Below are 21,281 nucleotides of genomic sequence, written 5' to 3'. Positions count from 1 at the left end.
GAAGTCTTTAAAAAGTTATAATTTTTGTGGCTGTAATTCTGTTATGAAAAATCCTACAAGTTCTACAGCTCTTCATAAGATGGTTTGAGTCAAAGATCTCAAAGTAGGTTCCCTTTTGATTTTTGAAAAGACAAAGCTAAGAAGACACATCAATTCTGTATTTAACAAAAATCAAGATTTTTATTTCATAAAACAGTCCTACTAAAGTTCAGCTCATTAAAAAATATCTGCCCAAACAGCATTTCCATGTTTCAACTACCCTGTCAAAAGTATGGCCCTCACAACAATGTGAATGAACTTAATAACTCTGAACCATACACTTAAAAAAAAAAGAGAGAGAAGATTAAAACGATAAATTTTATGTTACATATATTTTACATTTTAAAAGAAACTAATTTTTTTTAAATGTTGGATGCACCCCCCCCCCCGTGTGTTTTTAGATGGATGGAGGAGAAAACAAGTGTGGAATAAAGCAGGACTGTATGTCAGCTTTCACGCTCTCATTTTTGATTTGCAGGAATTTACTAGAATTTTCAACCACACTCTAAAGGTCATACTTGGTAAGTCAGAACTTAATTACAAAAAAAGAAAACCTATCTTCTGCGCCTCAAATACTTTACTTTTCAACTCAGCTGCTATAAATACTCATCTCAATGGTAAACATCCAGAGCAGCTGCAAAATCACTCAAACCACTACCATCTCTTTTATTTCAGGCCTAAGGCTAAAAGGAAAAAGAAACAAGGCTGAATATTTATCTAGATATTATGACTCAGGCATATGCCCATTCAGGCATATAAACCCTCTCCTTACCCACACCAAGAATGCCTATTATTCATTCGTACCCCAAAAGCACCAAGATATTGCACTGCCTGCCCCTCAATGTAGTGTTGAGAATGCCTATCTTCTCGAAACTCAAAATGAAAATTACTCAGCATTTTGATACAGAATAACTTATGAACTTGGTACCTACAATTTTATAGACTCTGGGCAAGAGCTGCCAGTTCATATATCTTCCTCATAAAAAGCGAAGTCTCTCAAAGGAATTTTAACCACCACAGTGCCTTTGGGCGTCCTTCCTCCCCCTCCAACCCTGTCTCCAAACTCTTCAGAGAGGACTACATTCTTTCACTCATTTTAGGAGCAAAACAATTACCTCCTCCTACAATGTTCAGATTTTTGTGTTTGCAGATTGAAGGCTGTTTTTAGGAAGCGTCCCCTGCCTCACTTCTGAGTCAAGCAAGAAAGAAGCCATCTGGGTGTTTCTAAAGGAAAACCTAAAGCAAAAGAACCATAACACTAAAATTTCATACTGATAAAATATCGGATGGTTAAAAAACCTCAAGTATCTCCGACCAGGGCTCTAAAAAACTAACTCTACACAGAATGACGAAGCCAAGTCGTTCACTGCTCAACGTAGGCCAGGTTCTTGCACGGTAAGAGCCTGAGACGGTGGTAAGGACGGCTCCACTGAGCTCTAATAGAGCACGCCCTAACCCCAGGATAGAGAGCCACATGCCTAAGATTAGGAGCTGGTTTCCTTTTCCCAAGAAGCCGAGGGGGAAACAAGAAGGGAAGGCTGGGTGCGGAGACTCAAGACAGACAGCTCCAGGTGAGTGGAAGTAAAGATGACACTTCGGCTGAGCTACTGTGCCAGACATAGTCGGGGAAAGAAGGTGTCTCTAAACATTTAGACGGAGCAAGGTCTCACTCAGTCCATACACAAAGGAGGCGCCACTACCGCACTGCGCTCTGGTACTCGTAGTCAGACCCCCACGCAGGTGACGGACAGTAAACTATAGGGTCCAGAGCGAGAGTAGGCCCCTCTCCCTCTTCCTCCGGCTCCTCCAGCTTCACACAAAGGACCGCGCCACCACCCCCTCGCCCCGCCCGCCGGGACTTGTAGTTCCCGTTTCCCCCGCCAAGCCGCAGAGGAGGAAGTGGCTAGACTACAATTCCCAGCAGCCTCCGCGCCCGAGCCCCGCACCCCTGCCTCCATCTTGGCTGCGGTCGGAGCCTCCATTTTCGCTCCCTCCCCCCACTGTAGTCACCACCACTACCACCACGCGCGGCTGCCTGGCCTCGACTCTTCGTTTCGGCTCTGCGGCCTGACGTGAGGCCTAGACAGTTAAACGGGGGCCAGGTGGAAAAGCCCGGGGTAAAGACTTAGGGTGAGAGCTTCCCTGCCCGGAGCTCTAGAAGTGCCCACCTTGACTCAGAAGTCTCTCCCGTTAGTCTTGGTCTTCTCATCTGCCCCTAGCCTGGCTTCTTGCTACCCCCAATTGGACCCCGAGGTCGTACTCACCCCAACAGCTCAGCGCCCCCTCTCCAGCGCCGCCATAAGCAGCACGGCCCGGTACGTAGGAATAAATCTCGCTTCTCTCGCGAGAGTTGCGGGCTCCGAGCGCGTGCACGGGAAACGGGGGGGGGGGGGCGTGTACTCCTAATACGCCTGCGCATGAGGGCTGAGTGACGCCAACTAGTGTGCTGCTCTTAACCACAACCAAGATGGTCTCCCATGTTACCCTACGTTCCCTCCCCCGTGAGCTGCGGGAAGCAATCTCGGTGTTTACTGACTCTGCTGGGACGCACGGGGCGGGGTGGCGGGTAACTTTCGGCGTCTCTGATCTTTGCAGACCTGAATATGCCTTAAGCAGCGAGACCAGGGTGAACTTTGACGGCGAACAATTTAGAGGGCATTTCCAGAATGTCATATAAAGGATTTCGCTTTTTCTCAGCGATAATCCAGAAGCCCCAAACCCCAGTTTCTCCTCACAGTGCAAGTCTTTTTTCCCCTCTTGCTATAATATATTGAAATTTTCATTAGTATAGAGTAGGTTTTTAGTAAGGTAATTTGGAAGTTTTATTTGAGACCTTTGTCTCCCAGAAAATATATTGCTTGCAACGGACGGACAAGAGTGAGCAAGGCAGCATAATCATTAAACAACAACAACAACAACAACAACAAAAAAAAAAAACCCAAAAAACAAAACAAAAAAAAACAACCCTCCTTCATCTGACCTTTGTAGTCACCACAAGATATTCGTGGTCTATCCGGTAATTAAGGAGGCTGAATCAGTATCCAAAAGGTTGAAATCAGGGCAAATGGATGATTAATCCAATAGGTTAGGATGAAGGAGGAAAATAGTTAATTGTGGCCACAGAAAAGTTCAATGAATTTTCCCTTGTCAAACAATAGAGCAATACCTTCTGGTGAGAGGAATGCTTTTCCCAGATTTTGTGGCTCTCTTTCTTGACAGTATTGGATAAACAATGACCAGTCACGCTCCTGAGAACTTTGCTACCCACTTTATTTTTGCTTTCAACACATATTTATCCTGCATCTCTTGTGTGTCATCCTTGGGGTGTATACAGTTCTCAAGACAAATGGATATAGTTCTGTCCTCAAGTAACTTTCAGTCTAGCATCATTCAGTAATCCTAAAAACAAATTTAAACATACACAGTGGAATAAGTGCAATGAAGGAAAGATGCACAGTGTGGAGAATAAGTAGCCTCCAATTCTGAGCAAATTATCTTTATTTCTAAGAAGAGGCAGTATCCTACTTTAAAAAGATTTTCCTCTTACCTCTGTCATTATCGGTCCAATTTCATTTCACCTCCAGCCTGCATCTATGTTCTCTTTGATGCCTTCCCAAACTTTCCTAGGCACAAGATATCTTCACATTTGCTTTCAATGCCTTCATAGCTCACTGTAATATAATTATTAGTTTATACTAGCTAGTGATACTTTAGGACAAGGCCTATGACATTCATCTTTCCATCTATGGTCCTGACAGTGCTTGGCATAGACAACTCTCAAAAGGTTGTTGAATGAATAGCATTGAACAACAGTGTAAGAAGTTGCTAGAAATTGGAATGTTCTGTTGGGGCAGTACAAATCATTTAATCTATCAAACCAGCTGTTTTGTTTCCTTTCTCTATTTCTTAAATTGAGATCTCTTCTTAGCAATAGATCTAGTCTGGATATGCCAATCTAATGTTACAGAGAAACTGCCCTGGGCTCTTACACTAGAAACAAGGTCATGTGAAGCTGGGCTAAAAGTAGAATTAGGTCTAAGCGCACATTCTCAAATATCACAGTAATGGGAAATGTAAAAAATAATAGTCTCATTAAATTCTATACATACAATTCCAATTAATAAGGAAGAATAAGTCTTGTTTTCTACCATTAGCACGTAGTTTCTAAATACCTTCTTAAATCATATAACCATTTCATCCTCATCATTCTGATTGTCTCAATTGCCTTTAAATTACTCCTTAGTTCATAATTAGTATCAGCTTACATTTAACAGAAAATGCAAATATGCATATATCCAGAGGCATATGTTTTAGCTTCCATGCATTCAAGAGAGCAAAAGATGGAGTCATTTGATTTAAATCACTAGTTTAAGTGATTTATTCTTTCTACAAGTATTACCCATAACTAGAGGTTGGTTTCATTTTTAGAAGATCACTACATTTTTACGGCAAGAACTTTTTTTTCAGATTAATTTTGAAGTAAAATTAAAAAGTGAAAAAAATGTATAGTTATCATGTTTATTTTTTTTAAACAGAAGTTAAAGCAGAAACTTGTGAAGTCAAGTTCTGCTTGGAAAACCTTCTTCTATATAATGGGGTAGTCATGGATCTTGAGGAGATATTTAGTCTATTAAGGAATAACCTGAAACAAAAAAATGCATACATTATTTTTTGGTACTTATCATATTAGTTTTTCTTCTCTGAGAAAATTAAAGAGACAATGAAATCAATTATGATTGTGGTTTGACAATCAAAAGTAACCATCCTTTACACATTTGTAAGGTTTTCTTGAGCAGTGATGGCAACTGTATAGGATGAGATTTTTGTAAGTTCTCTATGAAATGAGAAAAATTAGGTCGATGTGCAGATGTTTAAAAAATAAGGCTAAATTTATTCAAGACTTTAAGGACTGTTTTTATTCTGACATTATGTCCTTTCTATTTAGGGAAGGCAAAGGGAACTTCTATAAAATTTCGGTAATAGTGGATAGTAAAGGGATCAATATTCAAGATTTCAGAATAGGAAAACACCATTTAGAGCAGAAACTTTCATAAAGAATAATCATTTCTTATTATTAAGAATTAATTAAGATTTAGTCCTGGAATCCTGCATCCTAAAACTTTTTATTCATTAACAAGCCCCCAACAGTTCAAATGCATTATGTAAATAAGAAAAGAATAAAAAGCAATATGTAATAAAATGTTAGAATCTAAATAAGAATAATACAAAAACTATAATGCTTTCCTTTAAAGTGTCAACATTGCACTTAAGACAAGAATTATGCAGACATGCTAAGCTACTGCACTGTAAAGGTGGTTGCCATAGCACTTTAGCTTTGGGAATCAGTTAACCAAAGGGAAACGTGGAGCAAAAGAATATTGTTAATTAAACTTAAATTAAATCCTAATGAAAACCAATTGCACTCAAAATCCAAACTCTTTTACCTGGCCTACAAGGCCCTCTCTAACCCCTAGTCAGTCCACCATGATTCAGTTCCATTGCTATTTTGGTTCTTCCAACATTGTAGATTTGTTCCTACTCAGAACTCTTGCATTTACTGTTGTCTCCATCTGGAATTCTCTTTCCCAAAGTCATCACTTTTTTTTAAGATTTATTTTATTCATTTGAAAGAGAGAGAGAACAGAGTGTGCATGTGCGCACTTGGGGTGGGGAGGCAGAGGGAGGGGGAGAGAATCCTGAAGCAGACTCCCCACTGAGCATGGAGGCCAACATGGAGCTCAATTCCAGGACTCTGAGATCATGACCTGAGGAGAAACCAAGAGCCTGATGCTCAACCGACTGAACCAACCAGGTGCCCCCCTCCACTACGAATCATCACTTTTTGGCACTTACTAATCATTCAGTTTTTAGCTCAGATGTTACTGCCTCATAAAGATCTTCTCTAAAGTAGAAGTACCCACTATTGCCGTCACCCTCTATATCATTAGCTTGTTTTATTGTCTTCATAACATGTATTGCTATCCAAAATTAACACATTTATGAATTTGTTTATTCCTATTCTTCCTAAACAATAGCCCAAGCTTCAGTTCTCTGGTTCATCATTGCATCCCCTAAACCTGGGACAGGGACTAATATAACAGTGAGTACTTAATAAATATTTATCAAATGAATTAATTATACATTTCATTAAATTGATTGTATGATACATCATGATTTGTGCACCAGCAAGAAGAAAATATGTTGCCATTTTCACTCTGACATAATATTGTTATTGCTTAAAATTTTTTAATTTATAAATGGAGCTCTTTATTTTTTATTTTTATTTGTTTACTTTTTAAAAGACTTTATTTACTTATTTGACAGAGAGAGACACAGCGAGAGAGGGAACACAAGCAGGGGGAGTGGGAGAGGGAGAACCCGGCTTCCTGCTGAGCAGGGAGCCCAATGCGGGGCTTGATCCCAGGACCCTGGGATCATGACCTGAGCCGAAGGCAGATGCTTAACGACTGAGCCACCCAGGCACCCCTAATGGAGATCTTTAAAACTTATTTAGATGGAGTTTAGGTCTAATTAGATAAAAGTTTAAAAACTTTTTTATTATGTGTCACTCTTGCATATATGTAAAGTAAAAAAAAAAAAAAAAGCAAAGTAAATTGATGAAGATATTCCTAAAACTTCTTCACAAAGCCTAACTCTTTGGAATCTCTTTCTTTGTAGTAATAAATTTGATTAAATTTTAAAATAGTCATTAATCAACAGACAGCATTAAAGAAATAAAAAATCAGCAAATTAGGAGAATATATGTTTGCAACACATAAAACTGACAATGTATTAGTATCATGAGTATATACTAAATTAATACATATAAATAAGAAAAAGTCAAGGAAAAGGAATGGGGGAATGACTTGAATGTCTACATTAAAAAAAAAAACAACTGTACAGGGGCGCCTGGTTAAGTGTCTGCCTTCGGCTGAGGTCATGGTCCTGGGGCCCTGGGACTGAGCCCTGTATTGAGCCCTGAACGGGGAGCCGGCTTCTCCCTCTGCCCCTCTCCCCTGCTCATGCTCTCCCTCTCTCTCAAATAAATAAAAGCTTTTTAAAAAAATAAAATTAAAAAAAATAATAAAATTAAAACAAATTTAAAAAGTATAGGCAAATAAGCATTTGAAATTATTTATGCCCAGCCTCATTAGCAATCAGGGGAATATGTATTTGTTGAGATTATTTTATTTTATTTTATTTTTAAAAGATTTTATTTTATTTATTTGTCAGAGAGAGAGAGAGCGCCAGCACAGGCAGGGGGAGCAGCAGGCAGAGGGAGAAGCAGGCTCCCTGCTAAGCAAGGAGCCCAACGTAGGGCTCGATCCCAGGACCCTGGGATCATGACCTGAGCCAAAGGCAGACATTTCACCAACTGAGCCACCCAGGTGTCCCTGTTGAGATATTTTAGACTTACAGAAGAATAAGAAACATTGTATAGAAAGTTCTCATAAACCCTTCACCCAGTTTCCCATTTATGTTAAGGTTACCTAATCATAGAACAGTTTTCAAAACTAGGAAATTAACCTTGACACAATATTAACTAAACTACAAAATTAATTCAGGTTTTGTCAGTTTTTTCCCCAATATCCATTTTCTTTTCCAGAATCCAATCCAGGACCCCACCCTGCATTTAGTTGTTAGGTCTCCTTAATCTCCTCCGTTTTATGACAGTTCCTTATCTTTCGTGACCTGGACACTTGGAACAACACTGGTCAGTTCTTTTGTAAACATCCCTCTACTTGTTTTTATCTGATGTTTCCCTTGAAACATTGTTTAGATTATGTACTCTTCTCACTGTATCATACCAGGGGGTGTAAGATGCTGAAATGTATTATTAGTGATGTTTACCTCAATCAGTTGGTTAAAGTGGAATCTGCCAGAATTATTCATAGTAAAATTATTATTTTTCCTTTATAATTACTAAATGTTTTGGGGGGGATACTTTGGGACTATCCTTAATTGAATTGTCCTCTCAGAATTCATGTCTACTCAGAAGGTCAGAATGTGGCCTTTTGGGAATGGGGTCTTTGCAGATGTAATCAAATTAAGATGAAGTCATACTGAATTACAGTAAACACTAATCCAATGACTGGTGTTCTTAGAAAAGGGGAATTTGGACACAGACATACAGGGAGAACATCATATGAAGACTGAGGCAGAAATTGTAGTCCTATATCTAGCAGCCAAGGAATACCGAGAATTGGCAGAAGCTAGAAAAGAGGGATGGAACACATTCTCTCCTAAGGCCTTCAGAAAGAACCAACCTTGTCAACACCTTAATTTCAGACTTCTAGCCATCAGAACCGTGAGAGAACACATTTCTGTTGTTTTAAGCCATCTGTTTGTAGTAACCTGTTATGGTAACTCTAGGAAACTAACAAGAGACTAGGCAAATACCTTTTTCTGCTTTAACTTTAGTTCACTAATTTTAGCATACATTGATAGATCTTGCTGAATCTCTCTTTGGCTCATCAATGTAAAGGTTTTTCCTCACAGGATTATTCTTGGGCCACCAAGAATACTGGTAATGCAGGATTTCCTAAGATCGCTTCATTGTTGTACCCAGGATTTTATTCCAAGCTGCTAAAAGCTGTGTGGTCGGCAGAATTCTAAGATGGCTACCAAGAATCCCACCACCTCCCTAGTGTACATGCTGTGTGTAATCCCCTGCTCTTGAGCATGGGCTGGACCTGTGGATATTAGAGGATACCTCATATCTCCTTTATGGCAAAGAGATTACCACAGTTGTAATTAAGATCTCTGATCAGTTGGGTTAATCAAGAGGGAGATTCTTCTGGTTGGGCCTAACCTAAGCAGGTGAGCTTTTACTTTATTTTATTTTTTTATTTTTAAAGATTTTATTTATTCTTAGAGGAGAGAGAGAGGGTGTGAATGAGGGGAGGGGCAAAGAGGGAGGGTATCTCAAGCAGCCCCCGAGCTGAGTGTGAAGCCCAACGCAGGGCTCAAACTCAGGATCCTGAGATCATGACCTGAGCCAAAACCGAGTTGGTCGCTTAACCGACTGAGCCACCCAGGCACCCCTCAGGTGAGCTTTTATAAGGGGAGACTAGAGGTGGGAGACAAGGGAGGTCAGAGAGATGATCTCCTGCTGTCATTGAAGTCCTAGGAGTTTTACACCTGCACAGAAATGAATTTTGCCAACAACCATGTGAACTTGGGAGAGGACCCAGAGCCTCAGATGAGATGCTAGCCTATGTTGACACACTGATTTCAGCCTTGTGAGATCATTAGATGGGAACCTAGTTAAACCCTGCATGGACTTCTGACCTACAGAATTGTAAGAGAATAAATGGGCATTGCTTTAGATTGCTAAATTTGCAATAATCTGTTATATAGCCATAGAGAATGAATACAGCCATGCACCAGGTTCATATGCTGGCACTCTCTTGGTCTTACAAGAAGGTTCACATGAATGGAAAGTTCACAGACAACAGGCTAAACCCCTATTCCCTTCTCAAATAGTGCTTACAATAGTTTTTTTTAAAAGATTTTATTTATTTATTTGACAGAGATTGAGAGAGAGTGAGTGCACAAGCAGGGGGAGCAGCAGGCAGAGGGAAAGGGAGAAGCAGGTTCCCTGCTGTGCAAGGACCCCAATGTGGGACTTGATCCCAGGACCCTGGGATCATGACCTGAGCCGAAGGCAGACGCTTAACTGACTGAGCCACCCAGGCACCCCTTAAAATTGTTTCTTGACCAAAATACCAAGAGCTTACCTTTGGCCAGTTGTGCCATCAGGAAGATGGCCAATTTTGCTTATGCTTACAATCAACTACACTACAAACTCCTGCATGTATAAGACCTATCCCAATTTCAGAGTTGTTAAAATATGAAATAAAAATGAATCTTAGGATCAGTCACATACAGAAGGCCACTTTCATTAATTCCTCATGTATTTTTAGGAGGCTACACCAAATGTTGAGTGATTTGTAGTTTATTCAGAAGCTCTTAAGGTTCTGCCTCCTCTTTAGGATTCTTTGTGAGTAACAAAAGAAAAAGCATCATCTGCTTTCCATTATATTAGCAGATAATAGTCCTTAATTCCCTCTGAAGGTTGCGGAGACAACTGCAAGTGAAATAACTGAAAAATGTGCAATATGACTGCTTATTGTGAAATGTATCTAATCTAAATGAGGTAGATGGAGAATTAAAGATTAGGAAGTCAGATATTAGCAAGGATTTAAAAAATGCATAATCGTACTATTATGTATGTAACAACCTATTGTATAGTCGCACAATGAAATATTGTACGTCAGTGAACATAAATGACAGCTATGTACAACAAAAGGATCTTAGAAACATAATGTTGAGTGAAAAAAATCAGATCCCCGTAGACTATGTAAAATACGATACCACTTTTATAAAGCTCAAGAAGAAACAAAACGAAAAAATGTCACTTTAGGGATACATACATATTTTAGGTCTTTTCGCATGTGAGAGAACTATCAAAAAGAGGGAGTAGGGAGGTGGGGAGAGACAGGAGAGGAGCTCAAATAGATAAATGCAAAGTATGGGTAATGTTCTAATTCTTAGGTGACAAATGATTATGTTTGATAATCTATTTGCATGTTATACATCCTTTTATGTGTCAAATATTAAAGTACAAGTACAACACTATGTATAAAGTGTTGGCAAAATTTATATTTGCATGCTTGCTTTCTTTTGTTTTTTAAGTAGGCTCCAGGCCCAGCTTGGAGCCCAACACGGGGCTTGAACTCATGATCCTCAAATCAAGACAGGAGCTGAGATCAAGAGTTGGGCACTTAATTGACTGAGCCACCCAGGTGCCCCTGCATGGTTGTTTTTAAAACTATGCTTATTTTATCAGCCAGCATTCTTAATTATAGGCAATTCGGGTTAACATTAACAAAAAGGGATTTTATTAAAAGGCTAATAAGCAATCCTCAGGATCTCTAAGACAGCCAGAAAACCAGAACCAGAGGCCACAGAGCCTCTAATCACTTCAGATAATTGCTTCAGTGAAGATCCCGCTGTGTGGCAGGCACTGTAGCTTACACCACTGACTTTGCTGACACTGGATACTGAATGTCATTAAAGCCACTTTTGCTGCTGCTCTGTGGAACTGCATATAGTAGCCAGTGTTTTAGGCCTTTACTCAAAGAATTCTGTACAGTTTCCTGCTTCTTTGCCTAACTTTAAAGTTTAAGGCGATGCATCTTCCTTAGCTGCAAGAGAGGCTGGGAAAACATTTATCTGACACATTCAAATTTCTTGGGAGGGAGGAAGGCTTTGCCTCATTAGATGAGGGATTCCCTAAACAGGATAGGAATAAGGATATTGGGCAGCCAGAAAAATGACAGTTGTCTGCCACAGCCCATTCTCTTGGCTACCCAACACCAACACTTTCAGCTAATGCTTTCACTTGTTAAAAACTATTCAACGTAAAAGGACTCGGCAGACATCGTTAATTGCTTTCTCAATACTCTTTCCTCCTTGCTAATAGAATACTGTAATTTTATTTGAGGCGACTATGTACCCAGCCTTTGCAGACAGAAGCAAGCATTTAAAGAGGCAGGCAAGTAAGACAGGGAAATCTGTCTGAAATTTCGGAAAAGCTTTGCTTTTCTTCATAAAAGAGGACACACACAGTTGGCACAGGCCAGTTCCCTTTTTCTTCCTGCCTTCAATATGGTCAAGACCTCGGGTACAGCACCAACCTTCTTGCAACTACAAGAACATGAAGGATGAAAAACCACATGCTAAGGAGGCAGATTTGAAAGACATTAGCTGCACTTTCCATACATAAGACCACTGATTAAACATAGTCTGCGTCAGTTGCATGCGTACGTGCTCTCAGCTACATCATTCTAGAAAAGAGATGACAAATATGTCTCACTAGTTATGACTCCATTTATTGAATTCATGTTTTCTAATATGTGGGCCGTGATGTTTCTTTTGCACTATTACTAAAAATAGATTTTGTTCATCAAGAACCACTTGAACTCTGACCAGTATTTGGCATTAAAAGGACATCTTAATTTAGTGGTTAAGAATATTTGAATCTCTGGGTTGGAATCTTGGTTCCAGTTTAGACATATAGCATAACCTCCTTGTGCCTGAGTATGTGTAAAATGAGGTACAGTTGAAATGGAGATTATATGATAACGAGAAAGCACCAACTCTGTATAGCCCCTCCTCAGGATCCTGTACAGCCTCACGTTAGACGTATCACTGCTCTCTGTTTGTCTTCTCTACCAAATTTTTCTTCAAAAAGTGTCAAGGCCTTTCCCCCACCTTTTTTCTATTCATAACTTTGAATGAAGTGTCTGGTACATAGATTAGACATTCTCAAACTAGTATCCTTAGAAGTTATCTGGGACAATTATTAAAATACAAATTCCTGGATCCCGTTCCCAAATATGTATTTCAGTAGTCAGCAAACCATTTTGGGGAACATTGTAATAGACCTTCAATGTTTGAATCAAAGGTAAAAGGTATTAGGTACTTCCAAACCCAGTTTTCATTTTATAATATGATTTGTAATTGTATAATTTTGTATTTTTAATCATGAGGAAATCTCTGAACCTATTTTAGAAACAACTGTTTGTAGAGTTACACTGCTGACTACATTATGCTAATTACAAAATACTAAAAGCCCTGTCTACTTGACAGGTTGATATATATGTGAAAAATAAACCTTTGTATTACCTAATAATTACTCATTATTGTGTAAAATTAACTGTTGTTCTTAAAATGAGGTTTTTATTAGAAATGATATATTTGTATTAACACCAGCCAGAATTTACATTTTGTAGGGCGCTGAGAGCCCTTTAGACTCAAACTTCAAGCTTTTGATTTGCCAGGGGGAAAAGTTAACATAGATTTATCCTGATATCTGAGATGTAAACAGCTTTATAAACAACTTTAAAGGAACATAAGGCAGATAAAGAGACACCATGTCATACTTTAACGGGCCACTTGATGACTATCATTCTTACTGAAAACTGGCCATGGTAGCTGACATATTGTATAGGGATACCTGCCTCCTGAGTGGAACCGTTTGACACACAGTGGCACTTAGGGCATATACTTCAAGCCAAATGGCTGGACTAAAGTTTTACTTGCTCTTGGGAAACAAGATAAAAATGCCCATATGGGGGGTGGAAGTATTTTTCAAATTCTATGCAGGACTTTGAATAAGAATTTGAGTGTCTAAAATGACATATACATGATCATTAAAGACCATCACTACAGGCCAAGTCCTTTCAGTATTAGTGGGATCAGATGCTTTTAGGATATCTTGGTGAGGTTTTATGTTAACTGGAGTTAATTCTTTATGGCAATACAAAAGAAATTTTACGTCACACAAAGCACTAATGAAAAACTCTTTTTAATACTGTGTCTCTCCTGTGCAGTATGGTGCTTAGTGCTGCTGGAAAATATGGACAGGTTTAGGATTATTTCAATTACTTTTGGGCAAACCTAAACTGATAGTATAACATGAAGTAATTTGTAAATTTGACATGTGACTAAACAGAGAGGCCACTGAGTTGTCGTCTACACAGCTAAATGAATGTAGGAACGCTCATTAGGTAATAAAACTTTGCTTCCTCATGAAAAATGGATCTAAAAAGAAAGCCAACTATCAGTACTAGTAATGAAAGACATCCAAGTAAGTGATGGTTCTTCACTATAAAATAGAAGTTATGTATAAATTAAACAGAATGTAGTACCTAAAAACTATGATGTGACTAAAACCATTATATGCTCTTCAACTGAGTAAGCCACCCGAGTTGAAGATTTCCTAGGAGGACAATACTGAAAAATTGACTACTAATATCTAACAGAATAAATAACGGCTACTTTCAGCATCCGAAATAGGAGTACATGTGGATGTGCACACACACAGGACAAATTCTCAGGATTTTTTGAACAATATGATGACTCTACTGTTACTTATTTTCAAGTATGTTTCTTGGGGACTAGCAGTAGGTTCTCTCAAATTAAGAGTAAAGGCACCAGGTCACAAAGTGCCAACTCTTAGCACCAGAGAGACTTAAAACTTCAAAGGAGGGGAATGACATTACAAATTAGAGAATCTGCCAACCTTGTCCTGTGGACTTGTATTACTTTTCTCAAATGGGAGGAAAAAATCTAGGTTTATGCCAAATAGGTTTAGAAAGCTAATCTCTTACAAATTTTTTAGAATTGTAATTTATAATCCTAGATAAAATAAAATTGCTGGCTTATAATAAAAGGCTCTAAGTTTGAGAGAGGTGAAGAAACAAAAAGGAATCAGTAACACTTTATGTAAATTGAGGTCCCAGAACTGAAAATTAAAAGTAGTCTCTTAGAGAAAGGAATGGTGAAACTCAGTGTGTATTTTCATGAACGCACCCAAAAACCGTTTTGTGGACAGCCAATTTGACTGCAAATTCTAAACTGCCACCTGATACCTTTAATCAACACTAAATCAAGTCTGAGGCAAGACACTAAACGGACAGTACTCGAATAGAAAGATAATAACTTCCTTCCTTGATAAACAATTTCCAGCTGTCATTCAGAAGTTGAGTTATTTGATGGCTTGGGAAGCAGTGTCTGTTGAGGTTTCCTTCCTGACCTGAAGAGACTCACTGCTGATGGACAATAATTCTCGAAGTTCCTTATTTTCAAGCTGGGGAAAAAAAAAAAAAGGTTTGTTTATTTCAGGTATTTTGACTATCAAACTGCATCAGAATACATTGTTTTGGGCCAGGAAGAGAAAGCTATTATTTTAGTTTTAAACGTTTTATGGAAATAAAATAACTGAGCATTTCCTAAAATACTAATTATTAATCATTTAACATACGTTTCCTGAGTAATTTCTACATGCCCTGTTATTAGGATAACAAAGAAAAAAAAACAGAGCCTCTCTCCACCTGAGGAATTCACTGCTTGTCACACTTTTTGTGGTTCCCACAAGTTGTACTACTGTTTCTTCTACCTTTTAAATTCCTAATAATATTTTGACTCTGCTCAGTCTTCTCTCCTGGATGTTTTGGAGAAAGGAAGAAAAGAGGAAGAAACTACTCACTGGGGACGTCAGGCACCACTGGGTAGCTTACATAGATCATCTCAAAACAAACTGGAGGGCAGGCACCACTGCTCACATCCAGGTTCTCTTTAAGATGAGGGCACTGTGGCTCACAAAGTTCGAGAAGTTGTCCAAACTCACACAACCTGGATGTGGTAGTGCTGGGGTTTAGCCTGTGTTCTTCCCGCTTAATATTAAGTAAAATTTGTCCCATGTTTCCTTAGGACCGTTTCCACATCTGAGTAAATCAGGGATAGTGTAGATAAGGTCACTCTATCATTTTAACTGACTCCAAATTTTCCTACTTGGGACCTTGTCACTCCCTTTGATTTCCAGGTAGGGCAGCTCGCACTCTTCATCCTTATGCTCTCTGCAGGAAATTCTGGTAAACCACAGCATCTTCAGGCTTCACCAAGAGTCTGGGCCCATGGTCATCAAATCATCTACCAACTAAAGTGCTTCCCTTAGTGCTGCGCATCTCTCCTAGCATGTATGAACCATTTCATATCATATCAGCAGTAGTCTTATTCCTTTCACTCGACTCTGAGCAGGGATATCCTATCTTTTGCTCTCTAGTATTTCTCAAAGGGCCCATGATAGCATCTGGTAATAAGCAACATTCAAACCATCTATTGTAATATGTTTTCTTAATAATTTTATAGGCATACTAATACCCCCATGCCTTTTTTTGGGGGGGGGGGTAAATTATTGCTATTATAATCTAAATATTACATGAAAGTAACTTTTAAAAAATCAAGACTATAAGGTTTATAAAATAAATGACAAGCCCTTGGCTTTGTTCCCCAAAGGCAACCACTTTTAATACTTTTATCTATTTCTTTTGGTACTTACTTCCATAATTAATAGAGGGATAATTAATAATTATTAATATGCCTGTTCTGCTATTTCTTGATCATCAATTTCAAACATTACCTATTTGACTTCCTTTTATGACAGGAGGGATTTTTTTTTAATTTTTAATTTTTTTATTTTTTAAAGATTTATTTGTCAGAGAGGGAGGGAGAGAGAGAGAGGACGCACAAGTAGGGGGAGCAGCAGGCAGAGGGAGAAGCAGGTTCACCACTGAGCAAGGAGCCTGACACGGGACCTGAACCCAGGACCCTGGGATTATGACCTGAGCCGAAGGCAGACTTTAACCGACTGAGTCACCCAGAGGAGGGACTGAGTCCCTAGAGGAGGGATTTTAGCTCACATGTAATTTTCTCTTCCATTCTCTCTACCCTCTTAATATGACAGTATCTCAATTTCTAGCCAATACATAGTTGGCATTTTCATTGTTTGCTGCTGATTACATTTACTTTCCTGAAAAGAGTATGGAGAAGGAGTTGTTTTATGGATTATTTTATTTATTTTTTTTAGAGAGAGAGAGAACAGGAGAAGGGGCAGAGGAAGAGGGAGAGAATCTCAAGCAGACAGAAGGTGAGCGTGGAGTCCAACACGGAGCTCAATCTCACAACCTGAGATCATGACCTGAGCTGAAATCAAGAGTCAGACACTCAACCGACTGAGACATCCAGATGCCCCTGGAGGAGGAGTTTTAGTTTTAAATCATGAACACACAGAAAACATCAATACACTGCCTAGGATAGTGATGGCATACCTCCCAGACTCTGAGAAAACTCCCTGAGTATTGTGAGCCTACAATAGCAACAATCTTACCTCTAATTGGGCTAGTTTTTCCTGAATCTTACAAAATTGGTCATCATCCACTTGAACTGCTTTCCTCATCACTTCTCCCATTTCACAGATTCTGTCAATCTGACTCTCAATTTCCTGTGAAGATATTAAGAAAAAAAGGTAAAAAAGTTCTCTTTTCTGCAGATATGAAGTTCATGAGAATATGTGCACTGTGATGTTAAAAAGTTCATTTTGTCTATGCTACAGAAGTTACACAGGAGTTTCACACAGGAGTTTCACCGTAATCTGAGTCCTTACAGGCAAAGCCATAATAAAGTTATCTCGTGGTATTCACACTCTGTTTTCAAGATTGTTCTAGTCTGACCATCCACTGAATACTTTTATTGGCAGGAAGCTTACCACATTCCCAGGTACCTTATTCTATCTTTGGATATATCTCTTCCCAAGCTTTTCATATGAGCTAAACTGTATCTTTAAAGGATTAAGTTTTCTTCTCCAGATTACAAAATATAGTTTATTTTTCTCTTCCAGATGAGAGCTACTTATACTTTGAGAGCTATTCACATATTTAAAATACTCTTGTTCCCTAAGACTTTTGTTAAGTCCGTAAAATGCTTTCAAAGGAATCTAAGATGAAACTTATCTTTCATAAATTCCATGGAACAGTGAGGTGCCCATCTGTGAATCCAGGTTTAAATGATAGAGTACATATGAATGTACAGTGACACCTATGAAGCACTCTACAAACATAAGCACAATTATTGGGTCTCCCAAATGAAAACATAAGCAACCAAATGTGGAAAGTATGCCATGTATTTTTTTTAAAACCGTATTTTTCTCTAACAACATAGTATGACACTATATAGTTTAGTTCAATAAAGGTTTACTGACGGCACGCTATGTGCCAGGTACTGTGTTAGGGATAAAAGAAGAATCCATGCTCCTTACAATCAAGGAGCTTACAGTTTAGTGAAAGTACAATGATAACCAACGAAGTATTTACTGAGCACTATCAGTACTACCTTGCTTTATTTTTGCATAAACATCCATTCATCTTGAAAAGAGATCTTGGGGCAGGTGGGAGTGAGGAACCTTAGTCCCACTCAAAGAAAAAAAGCGCCTGAGCAGCCCCTTACTCCCTTCTTTTTATTCATAGCCTTACAAAGCTATAGCAAAATCCACAGCGAATGTGATAAACCTGAAAGGAAAACAAGCTTACTCTCCTTCAAAAACAAGCAATTGGTTTAAAACAATTCAAGATTCTAATTCCGTTCATTCAGAATGTATTCATCGAAGGTGCTTACTGCAGAGTGAGACTGGTGAGCTTTCAGGACTGGTTCAGCATCCACTGCCTTTTTAGTGACCATTAATTGTAACATCTGTTTCCGGTACTTGCTCATGATGAGTTCCAAAGCATCCTGGTGTTCCTCCAAGGAAACCCATAGCTCTATCAAAAAAATAAAATCTCTTGGCAGTGACATCTGAGAGATAGCTCCCAAAGCCATACTCTTAACAGCTGGAATTTTATGACACTCCATGAGATATTGTGAATGCAAATTTACAATCAGTGTTTAAGTCCACAAAACTCAACCGTTAAGGTCTATAAGAAAAATAACTTTCTAGGCAGAGGCAGCAAAGTCTGGTAGAAACAACATGGGATGTAGAATCAGAAGACATGGGTTTCAGTTCTGTCAGTTACTAGCTTACTACTACTCTTAGGCAAATCATTACCCTCTCTGAGCCTATTTCTTAACTGCACTGTAATATTAAGTACCTAGGACTTATCGAACTCAAAATGAAGATATGAGAATACAATAGGATGATATATGTGAAAGCTCTCTGTCAACTAATATACAAATAAGTTCATACTGCTATCCTTAATAATGTACTCATCAAGCCTAAGAATATATACCCTGAGGCTAAAATTCATTCTTCCGCCTTGCACAAGAACATTTAAAAGACCTCTTCACTCTTAACGTCACTGTTTATTTCAATTAATATTTAAACATAAAAAATTCAAGGCCTTGAGTATATTAACACTCTTGGTGTGTAAAACAAACTTTATTGTTACTGGGCCATCACAGGATAACGCTTTTAAAAGTACTAATCTGGAGATACATACAGGATGTGAATAGCTAGTTTAGCAAGAACTTTTGAAAATACTACTGGATATTAGAAAATCGTAACTACACAAAAAGGCCTGACTAACCTCTGTTTTCCTGCTGCAAGTCTCTAATCTGTGTATTCTCTTGGGACAGCAGAATGTGAGGTCTGAATTTGGACATGTCCTTTATATCGGATGCATCTTCTTGATACTGGACAAACAGAGACAGACTAAGCGCGCCGTTAACAGGAGAACAGCCGCGGATGCAACCGAACAAGCAGGCATCGGGGCTCCCGGGCAGCATCCTCAACCCCGACCCCGAAGAAAGGTCTCACCGCCACCCTCTGAGACTAGGCATAAACTTAAAGCCGAGTTCCCACCTTCCTTCCCCCTCCACCCCTCGCGTGCACAGATCCTGCGGGCAAGGACCCGAACCCTCCGCGCGACCTGGTCCGGAAGCGCCGTCCCCGCCTCCCGCATAGCGGCCACCCGCCGGTGCAGCGCGGCGGACTGATCCACGAGCGACTCTGCGGCGGCGTCGTGCTCCCGCAGCCGCTCCAGCAGCGTCTTGGCGTCTGTCAGGATCTTCTCGATGGTGCAGCTCATAGTGGCCCAGGACCACAGTCCCAGCCCTGCTCACCTACACGAACCTTCCCCGAACCTGGCTCGGCGTTACAAACGTCACTTCCGGTACGTTTAAAAGGCGGCTCGGCAGTCGCCATACGCGCCTGCGCAGTGGCGGCCCAGTCCGCGGGTGACCTGCTTTAACTAGCGGGCTCCGGGTAGCCTCGCCCTGCGCGGAGCCCCAGGCGTGGCCCTTCCCCGCCCTTGGTTTCCGGCTCCCACGGCCTGGTGGTCAGGCTGGTTTGCGACTGGGCGGTCCGAGTTTCTTCCTTCCCTAGGCGTTTTGATTGATGTGGATTGTTTTTCAGTCCTCGGTTTTTTAATTCTTTTTTTGGTGCTTAGTCTCTTTTTTAAAAAAAAAAATTGTGGTAAAAGACAAAAAATGTACCATCTTAACCATATTGAAATGAACATTCTCTTTGTTGTGCGGACCATCTCCACATCCATTCTTTTCATCTTGCAAAATGGAGACTCTGTACCCATTAAATATTAACTCCTTATTCCACTGCAGTCCTCCCAGCCACCAGTAACCACTATTTTACTTTCTGTCTTTATGAATTTAACTATTTAGATACCTTATGTACAGTGAGTGGGCTCATTGCAAATCGTATTTATTGTTTTGTGACTAGATTATTTCACATAACATGTCCTCAAGTTTTATTCATGCACATCAGCATTTCCTTCCTGTTTAAGGCTGACTTATACTCTATTGTATGTACATGCCATATTTTGTTTATTCATCCATCCATTGAGGGAACTTGGGTTGCTTCCACCCTTTGGCTATTGTGAATAATATTGCTATGAATAGGGGTGTTGCTTATCTGTTCCAGTCCCAGCTTTCAATTCTTTTAGCTGTGTACCCAGAAGTGGAATTGCTGGGTCATAGAGTAATTCTACCTTAGCTTGATAGCCATCTTAACAGGTGTGAGATGCTGTAACTATTATTTTCTGCTTGCCTATTTTTTCTTTTTTCTTTTTTAAAGATTTTTAAAAATTTATTTATTCGACAGAGATAGAGACAGCCAGCGAGAGAGGGAACACAAGCAGGGGGAGTGGGAGAGGAAGAAACAGGCTCATAGCGGAGGAGCTTGATGTGGGGCTGGATCCCAGAACGCTGGGATCACGCCCTGAGCCGAAGACAGATGCTTAACCGCTGTGCCACCCAGGCGCCCCTGTTTTTTTCTTTTTTAATCCAATTAATAAATTAAAAACAAAGTAACCAGAATGGCAATGACTTTTGTACTATTTGTTTTATTGGTTTATAAGAGTTTACTTTGTCAGGCTTGTATGTCAAAATTTGTTCTTTTTCATTCATTACCTTAATAAATGTTTTTGGAGAGTCTGCTTTGTTTCAGGCACTGTTTAGTGTCTAGAATACAGCAGAGAATGACACAGGGTATCTGCCCTTAGGGAGAAGTCTAATGGGAGAAAGAGTATATACTCTTATAAATAATTGAAGGTAATGACAGGATTGGGAGCCTGGTAAAAATGGCAAGAGCCTCAGAGCGGTAGTGAGAGGTTAGAGAAGCAGCAGGGAAAGAGCAATGCTTTTTACTTTTGTATTCCCAATAGCTGGCACAATGGAGACATTTAATAATTGTCAAGAGGGAGATGGGGAACAAGTTCAACAAAAATAACAAATCAGGACTACTGACCAACAGGAAAAAGATTAACGCAGAGCCACAGATATAGAGGTTTCATTCATTCATTCATTAAAAGAAAACAAAACAAAACACCCTCCCTAAGTTATCTCTTTCCCTTATTTGTCTTTGACTTCCATTCAGGGATGATGGTTCT

The 21,281-nt window shown here is 39.5% G+C and overlaps 2 protein-coding genes and 1 long non-coding RNA gene across 7 annotated transcripts in view; 1 reads left to right on the top strand and 2 right to left on the bottom strand.

The window, feature by feature from the left end:
- Positions 1 to 2,443, bottom strand: part of CSDE1 (cold shock domain containing E1) — a 39,750-nt gene extending 37,307 nt beyond the window's left edge. For 2 of the 4 annotated variants that reach the window (XM_044378628.3, XM_026483687.4), the window contains exon 1: positions 2,304 to 2,419. The gene's annotated coding sequence lies outside the window, so the exon portion shown is untranslated. Of the gene's footprint in view, positions 1 to 2,303 lie in introns of all 4 variants that reach the window. The other 2 variants (XM_048220477.2, XM_048220478.2) reach the window with 2 other exon arrangements.
- Positions 2,444 to 6,015: 3,572 nt separating this feature from the next.
- On the top strand, positions 6,016 to 17,083 carry LOC130543414 (uncharacterized). The gene is made up of 2 exons (XR_008958740.1): positions 6,016 to 6,139; positions 16,478 to 17,083. It is a non-coding gene; the product is annotated as an uncharacterized LOC130543414 (long non-coding RNA).
- SIKE1 (suppressor of IKBKE 1) lies at positions 12,765 to 19,630 on the bottom strand. 2 transcript variants are annotated; one of them, XM_026483683.4, is made up of 5 exons: positions 19,308 to 19,630; positions 18,966 to 19,071; positions 18,061 to 18,203; positions 16,778 to 16,891; positions 12,765 to 14,698 (listed from the first exon to the last, which is right to left on the bottom strand). In XM_026483683.4, exons 1-5 carry the CDS (start codon positions 19,464 to 19,466, stop codon positions 14,597 to 14,599), a joined length of 624 nt encoding a protein of 207 aa, XP_026339468.1. In that variant the 5' UTR covers positions 19,467 to 19,630; the 3' UTR covers positions 12,765 to 14,596. The 2 variants fall into 2 exon arrangements, with proteins under 2 accessions (XP_026339468.1, XP_044234557.1); XM_044378622.3 differs by lacking the exon at positions 18,966 to 19,071 and having other exon boundaries at positions 19,241 to 19,552.
- Positions 19,631 to 21,281: the final 1,651 nt, after the last annotated feature.

The sequence above is a fragment of the Ursus arctos genome, unplaced genomic scaffold (genome assembly GCF_023065955.2).
Source record: "Ursus arctos isolate Adak ecotype North America unplaced genomic scaffold, UrsArc2.0 scaffold_12, whole genome shotgun sequence".
Taxonomy (NCBI): Eukaryota; Metazoa; Chordata; class Mammalia; order Carnivora; family Ursidae; genus Ursus; species Ursus arctos.
The sequence above is the reverse complement of the archived record's forward strand: the minus strand, read 5'-3'. Positions and strand labels throughout refer to the sequence as shown.

Coding starts and splice junctions, on each gene's coding strand:
- SIKE1 (XM_026483683.4), bottom strand. CDS start 19,466: ATGAGCTGCACCATCGAGAAGATCCTGACAGACGCCAAGACGCTGCTG. Junction 16,892..18,060: donor CTCACCAGTCTCACTCTGCA/GTAAGCACCTTC, acceptor ATATCTTCACAG/GAAATTGAGAGTCAGATTGA. Junction 14,699..16,777: donor AAAAACTAGCCCAATTAGAG/GTAAGATTGTTG, acceptor TTTTTTCCCCAG/CTTGAAAATAAGGAACTTCG.